This window comes from Lissotriton vulgaris, chromosome 6 (assembly GCF_964263255.1).
Source record: "Lissotriton vulgaris chromosome 6, aLisVul1.2, whole genome shotgun sequence".
Taxonomy (NCBI): Eukaryota; Metazoa; Chordata; class Amphibia; order Caudata; family Salamandridae; genus Lissotriton; species Lissotriton vulgaris.
In genome coordinates this window covers 784,182,651-784,209,126 of record NC_141694.1, presented here as the reverse complement: position 1 = coordinate 784,209,126, position 26,476 = coordinate 784,182,651, and the positions used below count along the sequence as shown (strand labels likewise).

General features: G+C 44.7%; 1 protein-coding gene across 3 annotated transcripts in view; it reads right to left on the bottom strand.

Moving 5' to 3' along the window:
* The window catches only part of AK9 (adenylate kinase 9), a 1,394,796-nt gene that overhangs the window by 918,382 nt on the left and 449,938 nt on the right, over positions 1-26,476 (bottom strand). For all 3 annotated transcript variants that reach the window (XM_086926806.1, XM_086926808.1, XM_086926807.1), the window contains exon 21: positions 9,121-9,191. In XM_086926806.1, coding sequence (XP_086782932.1) covers positions 9,121-9,191 — 71 coding nt within the window. The remainder of the gene's footprint in view (positions 1-9,120; positions 9,192-26,476) is intronic.

The window sequence follows — 26,476 nt, the reverse complement described above, 5'->3', positions numbered from 1 at the left end:
TCAAGCTTGTTTTTAATGCCTACCACGTTCCAGGACATGATCTTGAGCTGGTTTGATTCTCTTTTACTACCTGCAGGATCACCCTGCTCTTTGCTTGAATGGCCGTGGCTGGTATAGGTACAGTGCCTGGAGTTACTGTTAAGGGCTTGTTTGGGGGATCAAAATTTATTGTGGTATCTGCCCCCCTAGCTACATTGTCTTTGTTTCCCCTGCTGTCACATGGGTAGATCGGGGCTAATGGGTAAGTGATAATACCAGATTGTAAAACCAAGGGGGTAGGGGAAGGTTTAGGGCTGGCAGGTGAGATTGGGATTAAGGGGCGATCAATGAGTGTGATTTCCCCAATGAAGGTGTTTTCAGTAATCAAGGTAGGGTTAATTTCTTGCGAACTAGGTGACTTCTGGTTAGGGTCCAGGGCTTTTTCCATTGGGTGATCCATTGCAAGGTAAGTCCAAGGTTGCCCCATAATAGGGAGTCAATCATCCTCCTCTATGGCCCCAAATCTATTTGCTAGGGCCAGGTTGAAGGCATAGGGTTGCATTAGGGATGGGCCGTGTCCTGTCATTGCCCGTATCTGGTGACATGTGTTGTATTTAAATCTCGGACCTTCCCTGCATTAGTTGGAAAATAGTGGGGCATATGGGGGGCCCTGCCCTGTACTTTGCTGATTCTGATGCCATGTGTGAAGCCTCGATCTAGAATTGTCCCTTTCATGATGAAAGGCTGCTGGTACATAAAAATGGGTGAGCGGGGAGGGTCTAATAGTTGTACCTATAAATGGAAAACAATTGCTTGAATGCAATAGACTGTACACAGTAGTGGGGTTTCTAAAATTAACTATAATACAGTACCCCCTGACATATTTGGGTTTGTTGCCCACCCAACCCACTCTACGTGTCAGGAGTATTTCATCAGCTTTGGCACAATTAAATTGTCTATTTCTGGCAAACAGATGTAAACATTTCTTTTTTAGCTCAAAATGAGTTTCCCTCTGTCCTTCTTTAAGAGATGGAACTCCTGTAAGCACGATGACGTAGGGCGCAGAGGCTGGTGGGAGGTTTGTAGTTGGCAAATCCATTGCTTCCCTATCTCTCAGTCTCATTGAGTCCCCCTTATCATGGAGTGGCCCAGTAGTACCCTTGTGTCCAGATACAGTGTCCCTTTCCTTATGGCCTTTCTCACACTGTATGTTTTGGCCCTTCTGAATGAAGTTTGGGACCCTGCTAGTAATAGTGGACTCCTTTCTGATCTCAGTGATTCCAGATTCGGCTGGATCAGCCATCACTTTGTCGATCTCACTTGCCGATGTCGAGGGCTTAGATGCTATCCTAGCATTGCAAGTGTATTTAATGGTAAGTAGGTCCAGACGAGCGGATATGTGGGCAAGTTCCTCAGTCATAATGTCTCGAATTTGGCCATGTATTGCTTCTAACATGGGAGCTACCCAGACTGGTGGTGTCAAGTCTGTGTTGCTTCTACATGTATCAGTCATCTTGGAAAGGTAAAACCACAATACACTCTGGACAATACCCTTCAAATTGGCCACCTGGTTTAGCAGCAGAGATTACATGGGATGTGGTGCACTGCAGATGACATGAGCAGTAAACTATCACACAAGATATGGAGACAGCTGTGCTGTGCAGCCAAAATTAAAAATGGATCTGTCCAGAAGGTCTTTGAAAAAACCTTTGTCATGTTTCTTAGGGTTCAAGCAGTGCCGGTTTAGGACAGAATGACCAGAGTCATCACACTGGGCACCAAGGTAGAGAGGGCACCATTTGAATGGCAGGCAGAGATCTTTGTGTGCTGTGAATTTTCCAGGGGATAAAAACAGCATGCTAACTTTGGTGATTAATGTACTTGATGGGGAGATCTGTAATTGTATAGTGTTAGTTTTGACTCATGCTGTAGTAGTATTGAGGGTTAATGTTCCTGCTGCAGAGCACAACATGTAGCATGTATATCACAAGATTTGCATTTTTGTAGACAGCTCAGTAGGTTACTGCTTTTGCCACGGAGATCAGTTTGTTACATGCACTTTATAAGTTACCATCCTTTCAAAATAGCGAAGTGAGCTATGAACTTGCATGAAAGGGCTGTTTTTAAACGGCTAGGCATAGGTTTAGAACCTTTTTTCTTTTTTCTCAGCCATTCATCATTGTAAGGTTGCTATAAAAGGATTCTTTTGAGTAATAATACATTTTGTTAGTGTAGACAACCCCAACCACTGTGACGTTTTAAATCTTGAGTTTGTGTGGGGCATATTTACTAACACTTTGCATTGGATTTGCATCACAAAATTGACACAAATGTGACTACATGTGTTGTTTTGTGATTTACTTTCAATATAAATCCTTAATTGTGGTGGAAAGCAGCACTAAAGTAACGTGAAGTAGCAGTAGGCCCTACTTTGCTTCACTTTGTGTAAAGGGCATGTTTCTTGGATGGTAGGTGGACCTTCCCATGCAAGCACCCATGGATCTTGATGCTAATCCCTATCTACTATCACTGGTAGAAAAAGATTTGCATAAAAAATGACACTTCCTCAAAGCATCAAAAAAGAAGGGTGGCTGGGCCCAAGGGGAAGGAGGGTAGGCAGGGCCACACAATATGAAATAGAAGTATTTGCCTATGCCTCCATACTGCTTCAAGTACGCACTGATTTATGTACAAGTAAACCACAACCTGTTAGTTTACAAAAAACAGTTTATGTTTCCAATTTTATACTTAGTTTACAGAAAAAAATTCGCAAAAAACAGAACTAAGACCACTACCGACCTCATGTCTTAGGCATGTGCAATTTCAAAACACTTACTATAAATGTGCAATAAACCAAACATGTGATAAACAAATAGAACTACAGTGATTTTTGACATTAAAAAAACATTAAACATGAATACATGGACCATACAATCTTGTGCATTTATGAAAAAGGTGCTTTCACTAACAATTAGGAACACAGGGAGAAGATAAAACACAACTTTTTCAACAGTTACACTCCCATGACCTGAACATGAGCTAAACAATTAATTATCAGGAGTATTGCCAATGTCAGCAACAAATAACAATGGCCAACTAGCCAGACAAAACAAAGAGGATGCCGACGCGTTTCGAATCCTGATTAACGACTTGCAGAATTCTCGTCAGGGCAGACTGAATCTAGTCCATGGGAACTGTTAAAATGAAAAACAAAATGAAGTATTTACTATCTAGCGGGTCCTCCTCCCACTACTCTCAGGACAGTGAGTTTGCCTTAAAATTCATACCTTGTATAAATCCTGCACACAGTCAATCCTGTTTTGGTGGAAAATGTCGTCTATGCATTGATGGCCTACGCTGTAACATAGGCCATCAATGCATAGACGACATTTTGTACATAAATCAGTGCGTACTTGAAGCAGTATGGAGGCATAGGCAAATACTTCTATTTCATATTGTGTGGCCCTGCCTACCCTCCTTCCCCTTGGGCCCAGCCACCCTTCTTTTTTGATTATTTGCGCGGGCAATCGCCCGAGTGGCTTGGGAACGACACTTAGAAAGTGTCCTCGGACTTTGTTAGCATTTATTGCTTTGCAAGAGTGTCCACTCTTGCTGACTATGGCAGACAAAGACACGCTGTCCTTCACGGAAAGCCATATCGATCAATTAATAGCGTCCTCACCATTCTCTTCAATCACCTTGAGCGCCTCAGCAAAACAACAAAACGAGGCGGACAAACTCATTAGGCTTCAAAAGAAGCACATTCGAACAGAACTTCACGGCCACTTCCTACTAAGGCATTTAAAAGCGGGGACTATCCCTTGGGGCCTCCAGGTTAAGAACATCCCCGTGATTTTTATTGAAGACACTGAGTACAAGAAAGGGTTCAGCCAAATCAATACAAAGTGCAGCAGGGATTTAATGGTGCATACCATTGAAACCGCCCAGCGCATTTGCAGTCAGGAAGAGAAGGAGATTCATAATTTGATCAAAACAATTAATGACAACCAGACTACGTCTGAAGCTAAGGCACTCCTTGATAAAATTGAAAAGGAGATTGCTACTTTCAAGGATTATTCTCTGAATACGAAAGCAGCACAATTTGATAAAGACTCTAAATCTTTCCAGTTGGAGTGGGTATATCCCTTTTTAAAAGAGGATTTTTACACTTCTGGAGAGTCACGAGGGGCCCTAAATTCCTTCCAGGGCAGATCGAAAAATAGGTTCTTGACTTTCTCAGACACCACTTCTTCTGACTCTTCCCCAGACTCTAGACAGTCTAATTTCAACAAACGAGGCGCCACTCGTGGGTCGGCTCCTTTTTTATCCAGGGGCGGCCAATCGCGACCTCGTTTCAAACAACCGTGGCAAATGCGAACACGCAACAAAAATTACAACAACAATTAAATTTGTCAACTATAGTGAACCTATCCAACAAGGAACTGTCAAGGGATGAAAAAATGCTTCTTAATCTTGGTCTCAAATTCGTTCCAACAAAAAGAACGGACTTCACTAAACTAAAATTAGAAGCACTTGACTTTTGCCGCAAGATAAGGTTAAAAACTTTCTTCGCGGGAGCCGAAATGACGTCCACACAGGAAACCACTGGACTTAGAGTTAAATCACGTTTTACTCCAACTGTAAATATTCCAAAACAGGTCATAGCTTTTGAGCAAGCTGTACTCTCTTCCCTCACTAAACTTGAGAAGAAAACTGGCTTCACAAAGAATAATATCAGCAAGGGTATACAAAAAGCAATGGGTGATCTGAAATCTGACACTTCAATAGTGATTAAACAAGCCGATAAGGGCGGGGCGGTGGTCCTTTGGCCACGCCCCATGTACCTTGCCGAAGGTCAAACACATGTCAACAATAGGGAATGGTACAGACCCTCAAAAGAAGACCCTGTCCACGCAATCCAGGACAAAATATCTAGAATTACCAGGGAGGGTCTTGACACAGGTTTTCTAGGACCTAAAGAGCACGAATTTCAGAATAAAAAATTGCCTCGAACTCCGATTCTCTACTTCTTACCGAAGATTCACAAGAATGAAAAGGTACCCCCGGGCAGACCCATTGTCTCGGGATGCGATTCGGTGCTTGAACCATTATCAAAATACATTGATTTCTTTTTAAAACCGTGTATTGCAAAAGTCCGATCGCATCTCGGTGATACAACAGCCTTCATTAAACAAATTGAGGGGCGCGCATTCGATGACCAAACCGAGTTGATGGTGACACTTGATGTGGCCTCGCTCTACACACAAATACCACAGGATGAAGCTCTTGAGGTCATTGAACTCTATTTAGAACAAAGGGACAGACCCCATCGGGTGCCTACCAACTTCATTGTGGCACTAGCTGAGATCACTCTTCGCAGTAATTATTTCAAGTTCGAGAATAGCTTTTTTGTTCAAGTCAAGGGGACAGCCATGGGTTGTCCCTATGCACCGGAGTTGGCTGTGCTGTACATGGCACAATATGAGGAGCGATTTGTCCTAAATGACAATCCTTTTTCTGGACATATCACTCAGTGGCTAAGATATATCGATGACGTCTGGCTCCTGTGGCAGGGGAGCCAGGCGGACCTCGAGCAGTTCCATCTGTGGCTGAACTCTAGGCATCCAGATATTCAATTCACTCGTAACTACAGTCCAAAAGAAATGACTTTCCTGGACGTCACTGTAGGCTCCTGCGATGGCAAGTTGACTACCTCCTTGCACAAGAAGGAAACTGACCGGAATACCATTCTGCATTACAGCAGTTCGCATCCTCAATCCCTAAAAAACAATTTGCCTTATGGGCAATTGCTGAGGATACGGCGAAATTGTACTAACCTTTGTGATTTTGACTCCCATGCAAATAGATTCTGCAGTGAGATGGCAGAGAGAGGTTATCCAAAGAAACTGCTCAAATATTCGAAAAACAGGGCCAAATTCACCCCAAGAGACACACTACTCGAAAAGAAACAAAAGAAAGATCTGGAACAATTGGTTTGTGTGACAACATTTGGCCAACATACGAATCAATTCAAAAATATAATTCGGAATAATTGGCATCTTCTTGAGACTCTGGAGCACCCCCTCTCGAAACCCATCTTCGCTATGCGTAAGAACAGAAGCATAGGGCAACACCTCATTAAAGCAGACAGTCATATCACAGCACCTAAAAGCGACCTTGTCACTCAGTGGAAATTGAAACCCATATGCGGACACCATAAATGTGGCAATTGTGTTTCATGTTCAAGCACCATAGAGGGTGACACATTTGTACATAATGGCATTAGATGGAAGCATGATTGCTTCACGAATTGTAAGACTCGAAATGTCGTCTATGCGGTGGTTTGCCCGTGTAACAGAGTTTATATAGGCAAAACAAATCAGCCCATTAATGTTCGGATTACCCAACATCGCTCCCGGCTTAAGAAAAAAGTCCAGACTGCTCCAATGGTGGAACATTTCATTACTCACGGCCATTCTGAGAATGACTTCAAATGGACCACACTGGCATGGATTGACCCCAAATACTTCCAAGATGTGGAGACAATGCTGTTGCGCAAGGAGGCGTATCTAATCCTAAAATTTGACAGCGTGAATAAGGGTCTAAACAGCCTTAGCGAAATAAATAGGGCGTAAAATACTTCGTGCCTGTTGGCGGACACTACATGTCCCATAATGCACCTGAATGGCTCCCAAAAACTCGTGGATTATTTTTCTGAGACTACAGGTCCCATCATACATCAGCACCTGGCGGGTGGTCTGATTGGCTCCTTTTCCAACCATATGTTCTGAGCTTCAAGACCGGCGACGCCCAGGGACACTCATACCCCTAGGTTTGTCGTGGTGGAGCGAGCACACAGTTCGGTGGCTTTCCAAACATTTTGCGGTAAGCACGGTAGCGGCCACTTTCAAAACTGCCATACAATGTTTCTAAGCACAGAAAGAACAATGCGGTAACATGTTCCCCTCCTATCCCCACAGTTACTGTTCTCTGTGTGGTGAAATGCGGACTTAAAATTGGAACCCCCACTAAGGTCACCACGGAGCGGTGTTAAAGTAAGTGTATTTTCTAAAAACTACCCACACGCGACCAGCGCTATTGCTGCCACCGCTCACGTATATAGTACAGAAATGGCAATGCGGTAATACATTGCCCCTCTCCTTACCCTTACAGATAATTTATTAACTGCTCCCAGTATGGAGAAACGCGGCCTCTAAATCGGAACCCCCATTGAGGTCACCGCTGACCGGTGTCCAAGTAAGTGTACCATTTCAAGCCCTAAAATGTACACGCGACCAGCGTGGTAGTGAGCTAGCAGGGTTCTAAGTCGCACTTTGTTACCCTTTTTCAGAAAATATAAGAACTTCACCAGACGTGGCTTAGCTTCCAGAATTTAACACAGGTAAATTAGCAATATGAGAGCTCTTTGGTAAGTAATCCCTCCCTGTGTACCTTTGAAGGGACTTACCTATCCTATTACTCTGTTACAGCGTAGGCCATCAATGCATAGACGACATTTTCCACCAAAACAGGATTGACTGTGGGCAGGATTTATACAAGGTATGAATTTTAAGGCAAACTCACTGTCCTGAGAGTAGTGGGAAGAGGACCCGCTAGATAGTAAATACTTCATTTTGTTTTTCATTTTAACAGTTCCCATGGACTAGATTCAGTCTGCCCTGACGAGAATTCTGCAAGTCGTTAATCAGGATTCGAAACGCGTCGGCATCCTCTTTGTTTTGTCTGGCTAGTTGGCCATTGTTATTTGTTGCTGACATTGGCAATACTCCTGATAATTAATTGTTTAGCTCATGTTCAGGTCATGGGAGTGTAACTGTTGAAAAAGTTGTGTTTTATCTTCTCCCTGTGTTCCTAATTGTTAGTGAAAGCACCTTTTTCATAAATGCACAAGATTGTATGGTCCATGTATTCATTTTTAATGTTTTTTTAATGTCAAAAATCACTGTAGTTCTATTTGTTTATCACATGTTTGGTTTATTGCACATTTATAGTAAGTGTTTTGAAATTGCACATGGCTAAGACATGAGGTCGGTAGTGGTCTTAGTTCTGTTTTTTGCGAATTTTTTTCTGTAAACTAAGTATAAAATTGGAAACATAAACTGTTTTTTGTAAACTAACAGGTTGTGGTTTACTTGTACATAAATCAGTGCGTACTTGAAGCAGTATGGAGGCATAGGCAAATACTTCTATTTCACTTCCTCAAAGCAGGCATACCTGATCAGCACACATACAAAGTAGTAAAGTGTTAAACATTGTTAAAGCATAGACATTTGTGCTGAAAGGGTACCCTTCCAGTACAAAAACTATGCTTGACAGCACAAAGAAACCCTTGCCCTACAGTGCAAATACATGTGCCCTTGCGAAAAGTAACCTATGGTAGGCCAGTGCTAGGCGGAAGAGCAAAAGTGCCACATCTTAGTGAAGATGGCGCTATTGTGCTCTCTCCTTTTCACACAACACAGCGGAGCAACTTTGGTTACTCCGCTGTATTGAGTAATACCTAGTAAATCTACACCTCCGTTTCTCCAGATGAAGCACTCTTAACATTTAAAGCCTACCAGCATGGGTGACGTGACTCCTAGCCCTGTGGCCATCATTGTCTTATGTAACATTCCTAGACATTAATTTACACATTTGTTCAATGTCTCTGTATAAAGTGTGTTCATGTAATTTAAAGCACTCAGTCACCCTACATTGATATGAGTAGCGCTATAAAAGAAATTAAATAAATGTGAGAGAGGTTAAGGAGAGATGCACGGTACCATTGGAGGGTCGTAGTAAGGAAATCTGGGGAGAAAGGTGTCACTGAGGCCTGTGGGGCGCACCAACAAAGATTGTCGCACTGGGCCCGCCAATGCTAAAGCTGGCCCTAAATTCAAGTTTTACTCAGCACGCCATGCCAACCAACACCACATTACTGCAATTTAATTGGCTTCAAACTGGGTGAGGACGGCTAATCACTTGCAAAGAAAAATAACCATCAACCTGATTGAAAGATTTGAGCAACCTTACTGATAATTGAAAATAGCCAATGCAGCATGTATGTTTCACCTATTACACATTTCACAAAAATGAGCAACACACAGAGGTCCAGTTAATGGCCATTTGAAAATATTGTACCTTCAGGTTTTTCTTCAACTGTTTCTAAAGCTTGTTTAAAACGTTCTTCTCTTTGTAATCTCAGCTCTCTCCTAAAATAAACACAATTCAGTTTATTGTTTGATATTAAGAACTGAGTTTGTGCTAGTATCCTTAGGTACTTTCACCAGTACCACACAGGCTCATCAGAAATTAGAATCCATCCTTAGAAAAGATTACAAAGCACAGTATTTCACGAACGGTTGATCGTTTCTAAATATCGTGTTTTTTTATTTTTCTTTGTCATACATTTGCTAATATTCGTATTTACAGCGTCATTCATGATCCCATGTCGTAAAGATCATATCAAATTCCACTAGCCCCCAATGTTTCCTTTTGGAGTGAACTGATTGTGTAGTTTTTTTTAATTTATCATTTACAGGGGCATATCAGATACATCTTGAAGAGAACAGACCTTTGGAAAGATAATACATTTGGATATAATGGCAAACATGTTACTATTGTGTTAGTTCTACAGACAGCAGCTCTGTTCCCTATTATATCTCAGTATGGGTGAAAAGAAAAGTAGCACTAAAGTTCACATATAATGTGCCTCAACAGAGGTATGTTCTTAAGGTTTCACTGCAAATGCTATGACACAATTGTTTTTTCAGTGTTGCATATTATTTCGAGTTCTGAGTTACAGTGTCTTTAGGTGAAGCCTAGATACTACTCCCCACCAAAACCTTTGCTGGCTTTTGCCTCTATTAAAAGGATGGAAGTAAGAAATCTTAATTTACTTGAAGGAACATAATGTAAAGTTTTGTTTATGATAGAGACTTCTAACTGCAGATTCCTCACTTTTTGAATACATCCAGGCATCACACTAAACCCAGAAACCTTTGCATTGCAATGTCTTCCAGCGTGGACAGGTGGCATCATGAAACATCATGGTTCCGCGTGCGACTTCATCTTGTTTAGTTGTGATGTTATCTTCCCTACATATATGTCACCTGCTCGCGCTGACGTCACTTCCTTTCTTTCCGCACCAACTGATGTGGTTCTGGAGATTCAATTGTCATTAAGTTTGGTTATTGGTTAATTTCTTCTAGAAATGACTTTTTTGTGTGTAAGATGTCACCAAAACCTTCAGGTTTTAAACCATGTATGACATTCAGCCGACAGATGTTGGTCACAGACCACATGATGTCTGTTTGTGGTGTCTTAGTTATGGCCATGACCCAAAGTCATGATCGTCTTGTGTCAAGATGAACAAGAAGGCAGTTCAGGGACAGGAAATTAAACTTGCAGTAGCGGAGTTCAAGAACTCGAAGACTTGGTCCTGTTTGATGTCCAATGCTCGTCGATCTTGGCAGAGGTCAATAGAGCGGTCTTTTTCTCCATTGACAGGTCTGTCAAAAGGTAGAACTTTGCCGAAATCAAGTAAGTCAAGGAAGAGACATAAGAAGTATAAGAAATCTAAGCATGCTTTTACCGTGTGTCAACAATCACATCGTTCCCACCATTCAGTGTTGCATGAGGTACCGGGGACTTTGACTCAAAGTTGCTCTCCAGTTAGGGATACTCCTTCAACGTCTTTTCCTTTTCAGCTTCCAGCGGATGAAGTAGTGACACTAGATCAGCTCCAACAGGTTAAGAAAGCCATGGACACAATCTTTGGTGTAATCCGGATCCTTCTGGTATGCCTTCGGGTTCCATGGATCCGAGGAGGCCTTTGTTTGGTCAGATGTCGACAGATCCGCCCTTGACGCAAACATGCTTCTTGTTTCAGGTTTGAGACCGACGACCTTGGGATCAATGGTGATGGAACCTATGACTTCATTCTCATTGGTGCTGCAATTGATGCCACAGGTTCCTCTTTTGAGGTGGCAAGCGATGCTGGCATTGGAGTCACTGTTGACAATGGCGAATCTGATTGTTTTATCGGCTTCTGAAGGTCTGTTGCCTTATACGATGGTGTACGCTTGGTCAGAACCTGGTCTTTCATGAGAAGAGTATCTTTTTGATGCAGAATGTCCTCAAATAGATATATTTAGCTTGATTTGCAAAATGCTAGTGGTCTTGACCTTTCTCCTGATGTAGGTTTATCATCCTCTTCACAATTATGGCTACTGAAGAAACATCATCCTTTGCGACTGTAATTCAGAGAAGTAGAAATTCTTGATCTAGTTTTACCTATACAAGAGGTTAAAACTATTCCACCTGATAGGGAGTCTAAAAAGATGGAGGCATAGGCAATGAAAATGTTGTCATGAATGGCTTTGGCCTTACAATCGGTAAATAGGTAAATACTTCCTGTCAGTTGGAAAGATATTCTCATGTTTTGTGGGATAGAGTTGCTGATGTTTTATTGGCAATACCGGAGGATACTCAGCAATTCTTGCAAAGTTTGGTTACAGATGTGCAGGATGCTGAAAACCTTTATATTAAATCTTGACTACATACAACTGATTGTTTATAGAGAGCCTACCGGGACCAGTGTGGTGATAAGAAGGCATGCTTGGATCAGTTCAACTAGTTTTCCCACAGATGTCCAGGATTCTTTCATGAATATGTAATTTGATGGCTTTAGATTGTTTGGGGATAATGCAGATACAGCCCTTTAGAGTTTTAAAAAGAGCAAAGTGACTGCTCGCACTTTAGGTATATTTTTAACAAACAAGGGAACCCGAAGAGTAATTAAGGACCTCAGGTGATCCTGAAGGCATTGTCGTCTGGGATCGCCCGCCCTGGCGTTCAGAGAACCTGCCAGGTGTTGAACCACCAGGGTTATGTCCTGCTGTTCCAGCCATGCCCAGACATAGGTCCTCTCGACACGGTCCACGACCCCACCCGCCTTGTTTGTTGTAGTACCACATGGTGGTGGTGTTGTCTGTGAACACCTGCACTAACTTCCCCTTGACAGAGGGAAGAAATGCTTTCAATGCCAACCGAATCGCTCGAAGCTCCAACAAGTTTATATGGAGCCCCGTCTCGGCCAGAGACCTGTGACCCCTGATCTCCACCTCTCCTATGTGGCTGCCCCATCCCAGAAGTGACGCATCCGTCACGATTATGAAATTTGGTTGGGGAAGGAAGAGAGGTCTGCCGTTGACCCAATCGCGGTCTATTAACCAACACTGCAGATCCTTCACAGTTTCTTCCGAGATCTGAACCACGTCGGTGTGACTTCCCCGATGCTGTGCCCATTGGAACTTAAAGTCCCTCTGCAGAGGCCGCATACACCACTTGGTGTGTCTTACCAACAGGATGCAGGAGGCCGTAAGACCCAACAGCCTCAGAGTCAGTCTCACCGAAATCCAGGATAGAGGTTGAAATATCGGAATCATAACCTAAATATCCTGGACTCGCTGCTCGGGAGGATAAGCCAGAATCTTCACTAAGTCCAGAACTGCTCCAATGAAATGGAGCGCCTGAGAAGGAGTCAGGTGTGACTTTGGCATGTTTATAGAGAACCCCAGTGAATGCAGAAGGTCCGCCTTAGTCTGAAGGTGGGAGACGACTACTGAGCCAGTCGTCTAGGTAGTGGAAGACTGAAAACCCTAACTTGCGCAGATGAGCTGCAACCACAGCCATCACCTTGGTGAACACACCGAGGGGCACTGGTAAGGCCGAAGGGGAGAACAGTAAATTGAAAATGGTGGTGGCCTATCTTGAACCGCAGGTAAATCTTATGGCCAGGCAGGATGGGAATGTGAAAATAGGCATCCTGCAGGTCCAACGCCACCATGCCGTCTCCTTGGTAAAGGGAAGACAAGACCTGAGCCAATGTGAGAATTTTGAATGTCAGAGTGTTATTGGGGCGACTGACCACCTGGCTCGATGGGAAAGGGATTATGTCAAATGCACAATATGGCTTCAGGGCAAACAGGAGCACACTGGATCAGTGTCTTAATCTTGAACTCCTTATAAATAAGTACTCCATCGCCAGGGGGGGTCTCTGTACATGGCCTTTATGGACCTCTCCTCAGCTTTCGACCTTGTTAACAGGGCGAAGCTGTGGGGGGTCCTCATGTACATGGGCTTTGATCCCCCACTGGTTAGCTATATAGCCGAACTTCACCGCGACCTTTCGGCCTCGGTTAGAGTCACCAAGGAGGGCAGGTGCACCTGTCATTTTAAATCAGAGAGGGGGGTTAGGCAAGGATGTATCCTAGCTCCCCTCCTCTTCACACTTTGCATTAACGCCCTTGAGCCAGCTTTGGCGGACGCATCCCTGGACATCCCGCGTGCAGGAGAGACAAAGATCCCGGTCCTCCTGTACGCGGATGACACCGTTCTTTTGGCACGCTCAGGGGTGGCCCTTAGCTGTCTACTGGATTCTTTTGGTAATTTTATGGCCTCCCTAGATCTGAAAATTAACACTCAGAAATCGCAGATCATGATCACTGGAGCTGCAGATAGAAAAAAGAAAACTAAAACTTTTTTTTGTACTGGGCAGGAGTTAAAGAGAGTCCCATTCTTTCCATACTTAGGAGTCTTATTTGATGATAGAGGAACCTGGGGCCCCCAGCAACTTTCAAAAAGGCAACGCTGTAGCTAGAGCAGCTGCAGCTTTGCTTGGATTTACGAAAAGGCTGGGAGCCCGCCCAATGGAGGCTATTATAAAAGTATATAAAGCGAAATGCCTGTCTAGAGCCTATTATGGCTCCGCCATCTGGGGACACACGAACCACGACAAGATTCAAAAGGTGGAAAATACATTTCTGAGATCGTTGCTTTCTGTCCCTAATTCCACCCCTATATACTCACTACACGCGGAACTGGGTCTGGGTTACGTAACAGACGCATTAAAGTTAGCCCCAGTTACTTGCTGGCTAAAAACCTGGCTCAACAAGGAGATATCATTAAATCATATAATTCTTAAAGATTGTTTAGCCTTGGATAGAGCCTTAAACATCCCATGGGTGAGATATGTAAAGTTACAACTCACACAAGTGGGTCGTCCTGACCTTTTTTTCTCCCAAGAATGTATTACAAAAGCGGATGTCAACACAGTAAAAAGTACCTTGGCTAATATGTATATATCAGAAAGGGAAGAAACTGAACTAAAGAAGCCACTTGTCAGAAAGAACTACACACTAATGACTGTCCCGGGCATTGAACCCTATCTTATTTTAGTAACCAGACCATTTCATCGATTTATTTTAATCAGATTTCGTTTTAACCATATTCATTTAATGCTTGGTCATTATCAAAATTGGGATATACCAGAGAATGCGAAACCCTGTGACTGTGATCATTTTTCCGTTCAGGACACTTTACATTTTATTATGTTTTGTGATCACTACACCATGATTAGGAAAAAATACTTGCTACCAATTTTGCGTGAGGCAGGCTTTGTACAGGTCAGGCCAGCACTCATGTTCCTGCAACTTTTACCCACCGCAAAAGTAACATTCCATGTAGCAAATTTTTTATTTGCGGGAGTACGCATTAACAAGAATCGCTTAAACTCAGGGTCTTCACTAATTAATATTTGATCATTTTTAGCATATATGATGTTTTTATTACTTTTTATAACTTTTTATAACTTTTAGATACCATCCATATGTATTAATTTCATGAAATATGGTTGTATGAATTTCTTACACTTTTTAAATTCGTAATTAATAGATCAATGTACTGTGCTTGTAATGTTGTAATGATGTAATGATGAAATGTATTATGTGTCCATCTTTTTTGATTTTTATTAACCGAATAAAGAAACTTGACTGACTGACTGACAGAATGTCTCTTTTTAGAGGAAGAGATTGACGGTCCAAAGATCCAAAATTGGCCGAAGCCCCTTGTTCTTCTTCGGAATCAGAAAGTAGCAGGAATAACAGCCACCGACTACTTCTGATGCTGGGACCATTTCTATAGCTCCCTTGGCCAAATGATCTGTAACTTCCTCTTGGAGCAACTTCAAATGATCCTCAGCCAGCCGTTCCCGAGTTGGCGGAATAGTAGGAGGAAAAGAAAGGAATAGAAGAGAATAGCCCTCCTGGACGATCTGCAAGACCCACTTGTTTGTTGTGATAGATCTCCAGCGGGGGGATTATGAGGAATTCTTCAACCCACTGGAGTAGTGTGGTCCTGCAGAATCAGCCTAGGAGGGCTTGGAGGCTGTGGCTTCTGGGGGCAGTGTGGCAGACGACTACTGGCCTCCATTCCGTGGACAGAATTAACCACTTTCACACACAACATGGGTAGTCTGAGTGGGACGGTGGCTAGGATAGGGCTGACGTGGCTAGAAACACCTTCCGTTGCCATGAAAGGGGTGAAAGGAAGACTGGCCACAAGGAGTGAAGGAGAGACCAAAGGACCTGGCTATAGCTCGAGAGTCCTTGAACCTGACCAGGGCCGAGTCTGCCTTCCTTTTCCCCAAAAAGGTGGTTTCCATCAAAGGGCATGTCCATTAAATTGGACTGGACATCCCCCAAGAAGCCAGCTGTACGAAGCCTGGCATGGCGCCTCAAGGCCACCGTCATTGAAATTGATCTGCCCAGCTAATCGGTCGAATCCAAACCACACTGTATGGCGAATTTTGCTGCATCTCTCCTGTCCTTGACAGCTTGGGAGAGCACAGCCCAGGCCTTCTCCGGGACTTGTGGCAGCACCTGCGCAACCGTCTCCCAAAGAGAATGGGAGAAATGGCCCAATAAGCATGCAGTATTCACCGACCGCAATGCCAGACTGGAGGAAGAAAACATCTTCTTCCCAAATGAGTCCAGTCTCTTGGATTCTCTATCCAGAGGGGTAGAAGGGAATGTGCCATGGGAACTAGAGGCCTGCACCACCAAAGTTTCTGGGGTGGGGTGTTGGCTGAGGAACTTTGGGTCACCCGGAGCTTGGCAATGGTGGTGTGCAATTGTCCTATTCAGAGGAGCCCCTGTGCTAGGCTTGGATCATGTTCCTAGAAGGATGTCCATCAGTGCCTCATTAAAGGCAAAAGGGATTCAGAGGTGGAAGCCCCAGGTTGAAGCACTTCGGTCAGGAGATTAGTCCTGGCCTGCACTGAGGGCAGTTCCAGTCCACAGACCTCAGCTGCCCTCTTAAACACCATGGCATAGGACGCCCCTCCTCCGTAGTCACTGTAGGTGGAGAGAGCATTTCAGTGTCTGGGGAAGTATCCATACCACTCGCTTTCCCAAGTTCCCCATACCAGTCCATAGTCTCCTCAGAGACATCCTGATTCTCTAATGGGTCTCCAGACTCCTCCCATTCCTCTCCTAAGCCCAGCACAATCATAAAGTGCTCAGGCGACAACATAGACCCCCTGGGTTCTGTCGACGTCGGAATCGGTGTCGCTCTACGCAGTTCCGGCTTTGTGCCATCGGGGAGAATGATAGGACTTGCGCTACCGACAGGCGCTAGGGAAGGTCGCGTTGGCACGACCATCGTCGAACTGGATCCTGAACCTGACAGGGCCCCATCTGACCCAGCTGGGCCCGAGGGCTCACCAACAGGGTCATTCCGCTCAAACACGTGGCGCATGGCCTCGTAAAAAACTCTGATTTGAGTGGGAGTCGCTCTGGCTCCCGAAAGGAAGGGAGGAGCGAAGTCGACTCAGGCTCTGGCTCCGGCTCCGCAGAACCATACCTAGAGCGTCAGTGCTCCTTACTTCCCTCAACCAGTGGCATAACAAAACTTGAGGGGGCATCCCTACAGGGTATGTGGAGGGGCAGACTAAATCTGGAGCTCTGTGGCCGAAGTGCAGTGCTGAGGGGGGCCCCTGGAGCTTGACCATCCCCGCACACCGCGGGAGCTGCGGAGGCCTGTGTTATGCCCCTGAGTTCCTGGAAACATCCACAAACACATTCCAAGAGTACAATGTGTGTCCTCTGTGTGGTGCCCTAGAATAAGTGTGTAGCCCTCGCTTGTGACCATTATACAAAGCGCTGTTCACAGACTGCACGCGGCTTATGCTGGGTCCATTGCAGCATGTTGGTTTATAAACACTGTGCGACATATCAGTGAAAGTAAAGCAGGACTTTTTACCGGTTTAACTTAAATATCAACTAAAATACACAATACCATTAGACACCAGTAAAAATATAATGACATTAAAAACTAGTTAGAAGCTCCAAATTGAATTTCCTTCTGGATATGAAAATACTGATGTTTCTTATGACGTTACGTACTTAATTTATTTAGCTCATAAACAGTCATTGGTTAACTTGAGATATGCCCTGGGGCGTGGCTTCAGTAGGTACTGTGCAGGGCTTTCAGTGGGCCGGGTCCTGCCAGTGCTCAGCACCGTAAGTGCTAAAAAGCAGGTCTTGCGACGGGTCCCTATCAAACTCACCATTTTTACCCTCACCTTCAGCAATCTGCAGCAACCCCACCCTTCACTGCCTTTGTTGTAACTTCAAAGCGACTAGTTAAACCTCTTAAACAGTCTTGTCATTTCAGAACTGAGGCATTTTCATATTGTATAAAAAAAAGCCATAGTTGTTGCTTATTTATCTTATGCAACTAACAGCCATTGACAAAGCCAATAGTGTGGCTTGGTGTGGGTGAAATGTTATTTGTTATATTATATATTTCTGATGTAATGACAGAAGCAGCACAATACCAGTGAGGCAGCACACTATGCTAAACAATTTTTTTTAGCTTATGTGTTTTTAAGTCACGCTCTTAATTTCATTGCCCACACCCCTCCGATATCCCCCCTCCTGTTTTTTCATCCCACTTACAGCACTGGTACAGCGGTAATGGACTCAGAAGTGTTGTGGGCACTCTACACCCCAGTTACGGCAGTGCTTTAGTACCGGCTGCGGCTTGGGAGCATGGGGTCTTTGCCTGCATGTAGACCCATAGCGTCGCTAGATTTGCCTCATCAATAGGTGCGGAGAGTAGCTGTTAATCTTTTTATTTTTTGCAGTTCTATATAGCGTGAACTCGACTCCAATGTATTAGAGCGCTTTACCCAAGCACCAGTTACATTACACAAGGACACGTCCATTTTTGGTAGGCACGGTTGAGATTAAGTGATTTGCCCACGATTTTGAGCCTACGCCGAGACTCGAACGTGGCTCCCAAACTCCAAAGTTGGCAGTTCTGGCTGTTACGCCATATTCTCTCAATTATGTCCCAACTCACTGGCTCTAGGAGTCGTCGACGTCCATAGCTGTGGCTGTCTGGCTACAATATAATACACAAGTCTCAACAACAAAAGCATTAGCCCACTGCGCTGTCTTCGAAAAACCCTGGTCAATTCACACTTAAGCCCTTATACTACAATCAGGAATAGAGACAGTGTTTCATTAATGCTAACGCAAAGTTAACCACAAACTGACTAGAGCTGAACTGCCAACATATCACGATTAGATGATGAATAAACCTGCATATATTTAACCTGCTGGAACTGAACAATTGCTTACAGAGAACAAGGAAGTGCTAAATCGCATAGCTGATCACAAATCAACTGAGCCAACAAGGTACAATGAAGCACTGAAACACATGACTGATCACAAACGGACTACAACTGAAAAATTACTGATATACTGCAACTACAATATGCTAAAATGTGCAGGCACATGCTAAACACCTAGAACCGAAAAAACAACATAGAACAATAATGTCATGTTAAAACATATGGCTGATCACAAACCGAGTATGCATGCAAAACTGGACAATTCCACACACAAACTATAGCCAATCACAAACGACTGTCCTCGCAGAGCAAATACAGTGTAAGAAATTGCACCTTCTGTTCTTCCACAGGGAATGTTTATTGTCATGACACTGGTTTTCTTGAATTACTGACCTAGCTTACAAAGGTCAAACGAATTTGAAATGTCAGGCCAAACTGCAGAGCCTACCGGGTTCACAGCACAGAGAACTGGTTGGATGGGAGAAGTAGAGGTGGCTTGCAGAAAAAAGTTCAGTAGCAAAAACGTAAATTCTGGAGTTCAGCAAAGTCCGGGCACCTTCCATATTTCAAATCCTGTCCGACATATAGGCAGACTAATAAATACATGCTTGGCCTATCACTGGGTTCACCAAAGTGAATTGGTGCGAGCTGTGCTAGAAGTGCGGTGCTGAGGGGGCCCCCCGCACTGCGGGGGCTGCAGGGGCCTGTGTTACGCCCCTGCTCTCGACAACGGCCAGTTGAGGTGAAGTGCAAGTTTGGACTACTTCTTCTTGTGCCTCTTACCAGTTAGTCCAGATGACCTCGAATGGGAGGAAGAGGACTTAGGGCTCCGTGAGCGATCCCGCAACCTCCTCTTCCTCGAACGGGACTGCGACCTCCTCGGAATCTGGCTTAACTGTGTCGACAGCCAGGCCTTGAGCAACTTCATCGCCCGCTCCCTCGAGGTCTACGGAGCCATCGCCTGACAGTCTGAACACGACTTCGATTTGTAGTCGCGTACAAGACGCCACAGATATACGGGATGGGGATTGGTAACCAACATCATGTGGGAACAATTCCCACACTGTTTAAAAAATGTCTACCAGACATCCCTTGCGCACGAAGTCATACTAAAAAAATGTCAACAAAAGTAGAGATAAAAGCCTGTCAAAAAGCTGCAGAGGGGTACCTCTTCAAGTATCAGCACTTAACTGGCACGGAAAGAAAAGAACTAACGTCCGCACGCCTGGGTGGCGTCTATGTAGGCACAGCAACATCATAACCAACACCAACGACATCATGCGGAGTCAAATGGACCCACCCGACGTTGTGCGCAAGGGGTATTGCTCAGTAAAAGTTTCCGGATCCAGCCTGAAGCCTGGGAAATTCAAAGGTAAGGAATCTGCAACTAGAAGTCTCTATACGATCTGTACAATTGTTATCCCAATTGGCAATACTTTTGCCCCCCCATGTCTTTAGTAAATGGTACCCCAGGCATCTAGGGAATGGGTACCAAAGAGGGTCCCTAAGGGTCCCCCCAACTAACACATGCAGACTGCAATTGCAAGGTGCGTTTTTTGGTGCAGACAAAAGTAAAAACTCGACATGGCATACAGCCCTGTGTGCCATGCGTGAAGGCACTGCATGCAGTATAGGTAAATCCCCCCTACAGCAGGCCTTACAGCCCTAGAGCATGGTGCACTATTCTGCATGTGTGGACATCTCTGCATGAGCAGACATGCCCCTGTGCTGGCCAGTTGAATTACTGCCAGTACAAGTGACAAGGGAAGCCCTTTTAAGTACATGTGCTGGACACTGGAGAAAACGAGTACCCCAGCTACATGATGTCTTTACTGAAAACAAAGATGTTTGGTATCAAACATCATGTATTAATAAACCCACACTGATTCCTTTTTTTAAAGTTATCTTTATTGAGTTTTTCCCAGTGTATATAAACCCCCCCCCCCCCCCACCCCGCAGGTCATACAGGTTCAGCAAAGAATATTTCACATATAAACACAGAAAAATTAGAGAATTCGTACATTGTACAATAATGGCTAAGTAGATTAATCACACAACCAAAAAACATTTCCCTTCCTTTTGAGGAGATAAACATAACATCTGGATAATTATAGATTTCAAATAATATGCAACTTTAACCATTTAAGGTTTTGTGGTATTTAAGTCCCGCAGAATATGGCTTTATGTTACAGAGAATTACTTTGAGATTGGGACCACTCAATCAAAGGATTCCAAATATTCAATCCCCTGGCCCTCCTTCTTCGGCCTGTTCTTTTATATATAGCCATTTCCAAGTTAAATATAGCTAGCAATCTAGAAAACCATTGTTGAAAGGATGGTGGGTTAGGGTCTAGCCAGGCAGAAGCAATACATATTCTTAGAATCGCCATGGCGAGATTGGTTACTCCAAGCAAAATCAATTCATTAGAGAGGATTATTCTGGTTTTTAAAATCTCAGTTAAAAACTGTTCAATACTCAGTTTTAAGGGGGATAAATTTACACAGGAAGAAAATATGTGTATGCTATCCGCCTCAGATAACGTACATCTAAAGCAGAATGTACCCCTCCCACTTCCCCATTTAGCGATTCTATCTGGGGTATAATACAAGAAAAAGCATGTTTTATAAAATTGTGTTTGCAGTTTGGTTGACATAAGGATGGTTTGGGATAAATCATAGGCATGATTGAATTCTTCCATAGTCATTGTAAATGTTCCCTGCCACTTCTGTAATGTCTTCTCGAGATTGTTCGGAAGAAGGGATACCAAGTGAGAATACATCTCACCAATCGTAAATTTTTTTGGTTTTATTAACGTTTCTGCTGTCGGTATTTTATTAAACGAGGTATTTTCTCTAATTCTTTGGGTTAAAATATCTCTAATTTGTAGATATTTAAAAAAGTCCCTCCATTCCAAATGATATGTTTCCCTCAAGGTTTCAAACGAGTATAGCCCTTCATTTACGAAAAGACATCCAAGGTGTGTAATTCCAGTCATGGTCCATCTCTTAATGCAGGCTCCACTAAAGATTTCAGGTACAGCCGGATTATTGCTTAGTGGAGAATAGAGCGAGAGTCGTCCGATGCCCAATAATTTCCTCACAGCTTTCCACGCTTTAAACCCTCCGAGTAAGGTCTTTAGAAAGACCTTTTTGTGATAGCTATCATAGAGAAATCGCCACAGATAACCCCTGCTCCCATTACCTAATACCAGCTGATGGATTGATAGTAGGTCTTCCCCTAAGACTATCTCATTATTATCTAGTAAAAAAAAGAGTTCATGATTATATGAGAGCATACAAGCCCAATAATATAATTTGAGGTTAGGGAGGGCTAGGCCTTCTTTTTCTCTAGGAAGATTCAAGAGCTTATAGGCTCTACGTGGTTGTGAATAGGACCAAATAAAACTAGAGAAAGTACGCTCCATCAATTTGAACCAATATTCAGAAATTTCCAGATTGATTGCTCTGAACATATAAAGCAGTTTAGGGAAGTATACCATTTTTAAGGCGTTCACACGGCCAATCAAAGATAAGTGTAGGTTATTTAAACCCACACTGATTCCAGTGATTGATTTATTACTAAATGCACCCAGAGGGCACCTTAGAGGTGCCCCTGAAAACCTATAAACTACTAATGTGCTGGATGACAGCCTGCCACCACAGATGAGTTTCTAACCCCCAGGGGTGAGGCCAACACTCTCAGGAGGTCAATAAAAAAGCTTGCTCCAGCAGAGGGTGCTTTATACGCCCTTCCAGCAGGATGACCTGTAAATTAGCATTCCAAGGCACGGGGCTTCAAAAAGCCTGCCACCTTTGGTATGTTAAGCTGGCTTCCCTCGGAGGGATGCCACTCCCCCTGACCAGGGCCCGTTTAGCGCCTGGAAAGGCAAAAAAGTTAGTAGAGAGGCGTGTTTTTTCTCAGGCTAGTTCCACCCCTAAGGTTGGCTACCTGATTTGGACATTATATTTCAGAGTCTGCCATCTCTGTGATAGCAGAATTAGGAACTCTGGGACAGGGTTATGCCCACTTCCCACAGGAAGTTATCAAATAGGGGGTGTAGTGACGCTAGGGGTAAGTAGCACATTGGCTACCAGCCTACACTCCCCTAATACCCCTATTTAGGGGATCCCCTGGAACCAAAAAGGCAGACCCTGCCAACCTGAAAGAAGAAGATGGGCACTGAAGAGTCGCAAGAATAGAAGACCAGCAACTGACTTGGCGCCAAACCTGCTGGCCAGTCTGCTGTCCTCGATAATTATGCCAAAAATGACTCATCCTGCAGCTGCCTGTGCCTCCAAAGCTTGGGAGGACTTCCAGCCTTCAACTGAGACCTAGGAACTCACCAAATCATCTGAATGCAATAGGGGTGACGTTGTTTCATCTACAACGGACGCCTAACCCTGACATACCAACTGCATAGCATAGCGCGCTGCAGGGCGAGCTATTTACGAACGCGGCAGCGTTTTTAAAAAATATCCCTGTTGCCTATTTGCTTTTTGTTTATTTCATTCTACCTTGTTTTTAGTCAGTACCGCGCTCCCTCACCTGCACTATAATTGGTATTTTCACCGCGCTTTGCGGGTCCCGGTTCCCTTCAGCTTTGGCCGCCATCTTGGGTGAGTGCTCTTCCTCGCCGGGCCATTCGTGGGTAGCAGATCAGCTGTCATAAGGACACGCTGATCAGTATATAAGGAGGCATTCTAGGACGGCCATTATGTTTCATCTACAACGGACGCCTAACCCTGACATACCAACTGCATAGCATAGCGCGCTGCAGGGCGAGCTATTTACGAACGCGGCAGCGTTTTAAAAAAATATCCGTTGCCTATTTGCTTTTTGTTTATTTCATTCTACCTTGTTTTTAGTCAGTACCGCGCTCCCTCACCTGCACTATAATTGGTATTTTCACCGCGCTTTGCGGGTCCCGGTTCCCTTCAGCTTTGGCCGCCATCTTGGGTGAGTGCTCTTCCTCACCGGGCCATTAGTGGATAATAGATCAGCTGTCATAAGGACACGCTGATCAATATATAAGGGGGCATTCTAGGCGGGCCATTCTGTTTCATCTACAACGGACGCCTAACCCTGACATACCAACTGCATAGCATAGCGCGCTGCAGGGCGAGCTATTTACGAACGCAGCAGCGTTTTTAAAAAATATCCCTGTTACCTATTTGCTTTTTGTTTATTTCATTCTACCTTGTTTTTAGTCAGTACGGCGCTCCCTCACCTGCACTATAATTGGTATTTTCACCGCGCTTTGCGGGTCCCGGTTCCCTTCAGCTTTGGCCGCCATCTTGGGTGAGTGCTCTTCCTCGCCGGGCCATTCGTGGGTAGCAGATCAGCTGTCGTAAGGACACGCTGATCAGTATATAAGGGGGCATTCTAGGCGGGCCATTCTGTTTCATCTACAACGGACGCCTAACCCTGACATACCAACTGCATAGCATAGCGCGCTGCAGGGCGAGCTATTTACGAACGCGGCAGCGTTTTTAAAAAATATCCGTTGCCTATTTGCTTTTTGTTTATTTCATTCTACCTTGTTTTTAGTCAGTACCGCGCTCCCTCACCTGCACTATAATTGGTATTTTCACCGCGCTTTGCGGGTCCCGGTTCCCTTCAGCTTTGGCCGCCATCTTGGGTGAGTGCTCTTCCTCACCGGGTCATTCGTGGGTAACAGATCAGCTGTCATAAGGACACGCTGATCAGTATATAAGGGGGCATTCTAGGCGGGCCATTCTGTTTCATCTACAACGGACGCCTAACCCTGACATAAAAACTGCATAGCATAGCGCGCTGCAGGGCAAGCTATTTACGAACGCGGCAGCGTTTTTAAAAAATATCCCTGTTACCTATTTGCGTTTTGTTTATTTCATTCTACCTTGTTTTTAGTCAGTACGGTGCTCCCTCACCTGCACTATAATTGGTATTTTCACCGCGCTTTGCGGGTCCCGGTTCCCTTCAGCTTTGGCCGCCATCTTGGGTGAGTGCTCTTCCTCGCCGGGCCATTCGTGGGTAGCAGATCAGCTGTCGTAAGGACACGCTGATCAGTATATAAGGGGGCATTCTAGGCGGGCCATTCTGTTTCATCTACAACGGACGCCTAACCCTGACATACCAACTGCATAGCATAGCGCGCTGCAGGGCCAGCTATTTACGAACGCGGCAGCGTTTTTAAAAAATATCCCTGTTGCCTATTTGCTTTTTGTTTATTTCATTCTACCTTGTTTTTAGTCAGTACCGCGCTCCCTCACCTGCACTATAATTGGTATTTTCACCGCGCTTTGCGGGTCCCGGTTCCCTTCCGCTTTGGCCGCCATCTTGGGTGAGTGCTCTTCCTCGCCGGGCCATTCGTGGGTAGCAGATCAGCTGTCATAAGGACACGCTGATCAGTATATAAGGAGGCATTCTAGGCCGGCCATTCTGTTTCATCTACAAAGAACGCCTAACCCTGACATACCAACTGCATAGCATAGCGCGCTGCAGGGCGAGCTATTTACGAACGCGGCAGCGTTTTTAAAAAACTATCTCTGTTGCCTATTTGCTTTTTGTTTATTTCATTCTACCTTGTTTTTAGTCAGTACCGCGCTCCCTCACCTGCACTATAATTGGTATTTTCACCTCACTTTGCGGGTCCCGGTTCCCTTCAGCTTTGGCCGCCATCTTGGGTGAGTGCTCTTCCTCGCCGGGCCATTCGTGGGTAGCAGATCAGCTGTCATAAGGACACGCTGATCAGTATATAAGGGGGCATTCTAGGCGAGCCATTCTGTTTCATCTACAATGGACGCCTAACCCTGACATACCAACTGCATAGCATAGCGCGCTGCAGGGCGAGCTATTTACGAACGCGGCAGCGTTTTTAAAAAATATCCGTTGCCTATTTGCTTTTTGTTTATTTCATTCTACCTTGTTTTTAGTCAGTACCGCGCTCCCTCACCTGCACTATAATTGGTATTTTCACCGCGCTTTGCGGGTCCCGGTTCCCTTCAGCTTTGGCCGCCATCTTGGGTGAGTGCTCTTCCTCACCGGGCCATTCGTGGGTAACAGATCAGCTGTCATAAGGACACGCTGATCAGTATATAAGGGGGCATTCTAGGGGGGCCATTCTGTTTCATCTACAACGGACGCCTAACCCTGACATAAAAACTGCATAGCATAGCGCGCTGCAGGGCGAGCTATTTACGAACGCGGCAGCGTTTTTAAAAAATATCCCTGTTACCTATTTGCGTTTTGTTTATTTCATTCTACCTTGTTTTTAGTCAGTACGGTGCTCCCTCACCTGCACTATAATTGGTATTTTCACCGCGCTTTGCGGGTCCCGGTTCTCTTCAGCTTTGGCCGCCATCTTGGGTGAGTGCTCTTCCTCGCCGGGCCATTCGTGGGTAGCAGATCAGCTGTCGTAAGGACACGCTGATCAGTATATAAGGGGGCATTCTAGGCGGGCCATTCTGTTTCATCTACAACGGACGCCTAACCCTGACATACCAACTGCATAGCATAGCGCGCTGCAGGGCGAGCTATTTACGAACGCGGCAGCGTTTTTAAAAAATATCCCTGTTGCCTATTTGCTTTTTGTTTATTTCATTCTACCTTGTTTTTAGTCAGTACCGCGCTCCCTCACCTGCACTATAATTGGTATTTTCACCGCGCTTTGCGGGTCCCGGTTCCCTTCCGCTTTGGCCGCCATCTTGGGTGAGTGCTCTTCCTCGCCGGGCCATTCGTGGGTAGCAGATCAGCTGTCATAAGGACACGCTGATCAGTATATAAGGAGGCATTCTAGGCCGGCCATTCTGTTTCATCTACAAAGAACGCCTAACCCTGACATACCAACTGCATAGCATAGCGCGCTGCAGGGCGAGCTATTTACGAACGCGGCAGCGTTTTTAAAAAACTATCTCTGTTGCCTATTTGCTTTTTGTTTATTTCATTCTACCTTGTTTTTAGTCAGTACCGCGCTCCCTCACCTGCACTATAATTGGTATTTTCACCTCACTTTGCGGGTCCCGGTTCCCTTCAGC